The sequence below is a fragment of the Topomyia yanbarensis genome, chromosome 3 (assembly GCF_030247195.1).
Source record: "Topomyia yanbarensis strain Yona2022 chromosome 3, ASM3024719v1, whole genome shotgun sequence".
NCBI classification, from domain to species: Eukaryota; Metazoa; Arthropoda; class Insecta; order Diptera; family Culicidae; genus Topomyia; species Topomyia yanbarensis.
The window spans coordinates 167,660,946-167,666,156 of NC_080672.1; the positions used below are offsets into that span (position 1 = coordinate 167,660,946).

Below are 5,211 nucleotides of genomic sequence, written 5' to 3' on the forward strand. Positions count from 1 at the left end.
TGCGACCCCACTTTGACAAGTCCGTCCAGTATTTAATTGATAATTTGTACCTGTTAAACCAAAAACTCTGCAGCTTCTTATAAATACAAACAGTATCAAACTTGTAGTGCATTGTAAAACTTATAAAAATACTATTTTTCCCGTCGGAAACAATTTGTGTTGAATTGTTCCCGGCCGGATTTCCGTGTGGAGAGTTTTAAATTCCCGTGATGTTTCCCACGGTTGAGTTTACACTTCATGTAAACTGTCATTTTTGTGTAGACTCATTTCCCGTCCCGTTGAAATCCCGAGCTCCATTTGAAATACACAGAGACCCAAATCCCGTGACACGTTTTCCGTACTGTAAACTAGCCTTTACACCGAGTTTCATTGGTTTGTTACAAACCATATCGTACATGATGAATTCAGGCAAGAGCAGGGGCTCGAATCCCTCTTTTCTCTCGATTCTCCTAGTGACTTTTAAATAGTTGAGAGTATTTAAAAAATCGTTTGATAATCTTATAAATAGATACGCTATAAAATTGATATGACCGAAAGATGATTGGACACAAAAGTCCATTTTGATGTTTGAATTGAGAACGTAAATTTGCACGAGCTGGGTAAGTGAGAGTTGTGACACTTGAGGTTGAAAGGACAGTCCGTCAAAATTGACACTACTGACGAATTGTCAAAATTGACAATGGACAGATGACTTGTCAAAATGGAGTGCGCATTTGAAAACGCAGCCACTAGCAAAAAACTGAATATAAAAAATCCGCTCTAATCAAGTCAAATCTCCAGAAATTATTGCATTATATCAAAATATAGATCAAACTACAACGAATGTGTGCATTGTTTTGAAATATATTATAGCAAAATTTCAAACCCATTTTACTAGTTTATCATTTTGTTTATTGGCCCTTTTCAAAAAAATGCGTGATTTTCACTATTCGTCTCTCTCCCAATTCTCTCTGCGTGTTGATGGGACATCGAATTAGTTCGTGAGCGTCTTTAGGTTTGTTTTAAAAAATTGTTTCGATTTTAATATATTTGACAAAAATCCTCAAGACTATATTTGCCAATAATTACGTGTTTCGAAACTTATATACACAATGCCCGAAAAACCGACAAAATCGGAGCCTAGAAAGGAGGAAGTCGAACTTGAAACGCAGTTCATAATGCGAATGCCCCTGGTTTGTATATTTTATTGGGTTCCATTGCAAGTAGCAATAATTATTATCTGTCTGTATGTGATAATTGGGCCCTTTCCTCACAGTCAGGTCACCTATTGACTAGATGGAATTCTAGTCACTAGGTGACGTGGCAGAATAGGGACCATCATGTCATCTGGAGTATTAATTTATACGCCGGGAAAGAGGTGACTATTACTCCCATTTAAATTTTTTCGAAGGAACCTGCTAGGCTACTGAGGGAAGCAATTCAGACCGGAGCCAACAATCTGAAGGATCGACTTACAATTCGATTGGAAGCGGATTTACGTTATGGCGAGGTCCGCTTTGATCACTGGCTTTTACATGCCAAAGTCGTTGATCTTCCAACTATAGTAGAAACTCTAAAAACTATTGATGGAAAAAACTTCTACAAAACCGCTGATTTGTGTCAACTTGTGAGCTATTGCTGATGTACTTTAGTTTACGCTAGTGCGTTGCTAATCTTAATTTACTTACAGATGATTTGCAAGGAAGAGCCGGAAATACCTTCAGCCGAAGAGGAATCACCTGTCAAAAACAAGAAGAAAGATCCAAACAAGGTTGACAAAAAGTTTTTGTGGCCTCATGGGATAACTCCTCCGTGTAAGAATGTACGTAAGCGCCGTTTCCGGAAAACGCTAAAGAAAAAATACGTGGAAGCTCCAGAAATCGAAAAAGAAGTCAAACGACTGCTGCGGGTTGATAACGAGGCAGTTAATGTAAAATGGGATCTGATTACGGAGGATGAGGATCCAAACAGATCAGCTTTGGATGCGAAACATGAATCCGGTGCTCCAAACAAAAGTCCCTCGAAAGGTGGTAAAAAGGGAACAACCAGTAAAGATGTCGGAGAACATGACATTTTTGGCGAAGAAGTCTCCGATTCGGATGATGATGAAAATCCCATTAACAAAAGCATAGATATCGACGAGAGTAGTCGTTTATCGGCCGAAGCTGACGATAGTCGTTTATCGGATTCCAGCTCCTGCCAGGGAACACAGTCCTCTGATAAAAATTTAGCCGTCGAGTTTAGTAAAAGTATGTTCGGTAGTGTTTCGGGAAGTGGCGGTTCTCGTTCAAGAAAGTTTGAAACACCAACAGGGTCTAAGTACGGAGATAATTCACGTCTTGATTCGGATAACGAGTCGACGGAATTCATGACGTCCTCACGGGATCTTATCAGCAGTCGTATGTACGAGCTTCGAAGGCAATTGAGTGAACTAAAGGCACAAAGGATCCAAAAGGAGCAAGAAATACGAACGATCGAAAACCAAACTCTTCGTCAACGCTTGCAGGATAACCTCGACAGTTTGCTAAGTCAGATTGTTGAAAAAGAAATGGAGGTATGTGATATGATGATATATGATTGCTCCATTTTACAAATTGTTCTACCTTTTTCAGATTCAAGAGTTGGAAATGATGCAGTAGGGCTATGCAAAACTAATTCAATACTAATTCAATTTACCCAAGAAAAACTGTTAACGAAACTATTCCTAAAAATATCACTTTCTTGATAAGTGTAAAAAACCGAGAGTGAATAATTGTGCGATTCGTTTATGACGGTACAGAATCTTTTATTTGCCTGTTTAGAAAAATCGAAACATCGTTCGCGTTTTGCTTGCTATCCGCTATCCTACAGCCAAACTGCAAAGCGCGTTTTCTTAGCATAGGGGATGTTTTTAAACCTAGCTTATATCCGCACAAACGTAAAGTAAGCTTATCTCCAACACCGGCACCCAATGGATGGTAGCATTTTTGATACGATTTCAAGCTTCTCACAACCGCTATGAAGTCTTCCTGGAGATAAGGTGCCCTCGGCGTTATTCCATGATCACATATCATTCTGTCATCTCGGGCTAGATTTCTGCTGGGCAATCGGTTCCAGTCATGCTCTAACTCAGCCGCTAAGTTACGAAAAGCTAGCTCTATTTCCTCGTCCTTATGTTGATGATCCTTAGAATTTAAATTGCGATAGAATGCGGCTCGATGCCTGGTATATCCCCCGAACAGCTCGTCTGCGCCTGACCCCACCAAGAGGACCTTGGAAAAAACGACACAAAACGTTACCTGGTTATATTCATACCGAAATGGTGTTAAACCTACCCTACATTGGCTTTTATATACAGCTTCGTTCAAGGTGCCTTCTCCGCGTGAAGCAAACCAGAGAGCGGCTCCTAGCGATTCGTCTAAAACAGATTTCAGTGGAAACACCAATTCAGAAATTTTTAATCTATGGTTATTCAGTTCTTCTCGCGTTACATCAATTTCCACAAACTGCCATTTGCTACATTTAAGAACAATATGATTGCAAAATATGCAACTCGGCACGAATGATTCAAGACTTACCGTTGCGGTCTTAAACTCTGTAACTCCTTTAAAGTTGCCCTGCCAGTCAATCGATCAGGCACGTCCCAATTGATCTCATCTTTCCGATTTCCGCATCGAACAACCCTCTCGAATGCTACATTGAGCAAGTCTATCGGAATATCTTGGTTTACAAATTGATCTGCCAAGAGAGCTATTATGGTGCAATCGATCCCTCCTGAAAAAAGTATTCCTACTCTTGAATGGGGACACAGTGCTTCTGTATCAATACATTGTTTGCAATATGGTGGAGTGTTGGTTGTTCTTTCACGCACAGATTGGGAGAGAAATTCAATCAGTTCTTCACACATGCTTGATATGGACTCGTTGCTTAATAACATATCGAATACATTTTCAGGTGGTAGATCCACATTTTTCAAAAGCCTGTGATAATTGAAATCAACCTGAAATTTAATATGTTGGAAACTAAGACGAAACTGGAAATATTTTCGCTACACACTTTATGGACCGTTGTATTATCGAACCAGGAAAGATTAATGAATTTCTCATTCAAAATTGTTAGAAAGCATCCTTCCTTTACATTGTCAATCCAAGGCATAAGATTTCTCTGCATAGTATTGTTTAAAAAGTCCATATAGTATATTCCGTTTGGTGGAACTTCGTCTATTTCAAATGAAATTATTTTGCCTAAAAATATATATTTCATTAGGTATACATATCTCAGTACTAACTCAAAATTTTACCAAGGACACTACTGATAATTATACCCTCATCGTTCTGACCAAGAAGCAGTGAATTTCTTCCGAGACTATCGCGAGCAAAATATACCCTTCCAAGCTTTTTATCTAACAAAATCATGCTAAAAGGTCCCTTCAAGTGAGTGATTAGTTCATGCAAAGTATCCGTTTCCATGCTTTGCACAATTTTTTCAAACAACCATTGTGTATCGCTCACATTCGGATCATTCCGTACTATGTACAGATCTCCGTTAAATAGTAGAACAAACCGATCATTTTGTATTGGTTGTGAGCAGAGCACCGTGCCTTGCTGCCACAGAACCGATCCGTACGCAACAACGTCAGAGCCGTGGATGGAACGACCAGATTTGTTTGGCCCTCTATTGTTCAATAAGCATTTGCACAGCTCTAACTGGAATTATAATTATATTAGTTATTGGAAAAAGCTACGCGATACACAATCGGCAAGATTCTAATGTTTGAACGTATCTGTTAAAATTAATTCACCAGAAGTGAATGGCAAATAAATATTGGTAACTTACCACATTTTTGCCCACTTCAATTGAATCAGTCCTTGAGATAAAACAAAATATACCGCACATGATTAACAAAATGCATTTTTTGTATGTTTATTTGTGACGATAGCCTGTTAGCGTATTTCAAGAGTACTTATTCAAAAGGTCCTAAGTGACACTGAGCTCGAACTGAGAAAAACGAGGGTGAAGTTTCATGGACCTAAAATAAATCCCTATTAGAGAACAAATCTCGACAAACATATGATTACGGCCTAAAAGCCAACTGTCACAATCCACTTTGAATGGAAATTCCGGACAAACCGTTACACGCCAATCACAGATGTTGGTAGTAAACGAAAGAGAAAAGTTTTCTCTTTCATAAACTGTTGTGAACTGTGTTCGACCAGTAACGGTTTGTCTGGAATTTCCATTCAAAGTGGATTT

General features: G+C 39.0%; 2 protein-coding genes across 3 annotated transcripts; one reads left to right on the top strand and one right to left on the bottom strand.

The window, feature by feature from the left end:
- Positions 1-947: 947 nt before the first annotated feature.
- Positions 948-2,714, top strand: LOC131689164 (transcription initiation factor TFIID subunit 7). Of its 2 annotated transcripts, none has more exons than XM_058974068.1 (4): positions 948-1,172; positions 1,391-1,606; positions 1,670-2,533; positions 2,592-2,714. In XM_058974068.1, the coding sequence occupies exons 1-4, from the start codon at positions 1,092-1,094 to the stop codon at positions 2,616-2,618; spliced, it is 1,188 nt and encodes a 395-aa protein (XP_058830051.1). In that variant the 5' UTR covers positions 948-1,091; the 3' UTR covers positions 2,619-2,714. The 2 variants fall into 2 exon arrangements, with proteins under 2 accessions (XP_058830051.1, XP_058830052.1); XM_058974069.1 differs by lacking the exon at positions 948-1,172 and adding an exon at positions 1,239-1,331.
- A 29-nt stretch (positions 2,715-2,743) lies between these two features.
- LOC131689162 (asparagine synthetase domain-containing protein CG17486) lies at positions 2,744-4,921 on the bottom strand. The gene is made up of 6 exons (XM_058974065.1): positions 4,795-4,921; positions 4,259-4,664; positions 4,015-4,202; positions 3,537-3,958; positions 3,294-3,474; positions 2,744-3,230 (listed from the first exon to the last, which is right to left on the bottom strand). Exons 1-6 carry the CDS (start codon positions 4,852-4,854, stop codon positions 2,745-2,747), a joined length of 1,743 nt encoding a protein of 580 aa, XP_058830048.1. The 5' UTR covers positions 4,855-4,921; the 3' UTR covers position 2,744.
- Positions 4,922-5,211: the final 290 nt, after the last annotated feature.

Excerpts from the sequence above, each read along its gene's own strand:
- LOC131689162 (XM_058974065.1), bottom strand. The coding sequence starts at position 4,854 with ATGTGCGGTATATTTTGTTTTATCTCAAGGACTGATTCAATTGAAGTG. Across the intron at positions 4,665-4,794 it reads TTGAAGTGGGCAAAAATGTG|TTAGAGCTGTGCAAATGCTT; the intron begins GTAAGTTACCAA and ends TTATAATTCCAG. Across the intron at positions 3,231-3,293 it reads TATATAAAAGCCAATGTAGG|GTCCTCTTGGTGGGGTCAGG; the intron begins GTAGGTTTAACA and ends GTTTTTTCCAAG.
- LOC131689164 (XM_058974068.1), top strand. The coding sequence starts at position 1,092 with ATGCCCGAAAAACCGACAAAATCGGAGCCTAGAAAGGAGGAAGTCGAA. Across the intron at positions 1,173-1,390 it reads TCATAATGCGAATGCCCCTG|GAACCTGCTAGGCTACTGAG; the intron begins GTTTGTATATTT and ends ATTTTTTCGAAG. Across the intron at positions 2,534-2,591 it reads TTGTTGAAAAAGAAATGGAG|ATTCAAGAGTTGGAAATGAT; the intron begins GTATGTGATATG and ends TACCTTTTTCAG.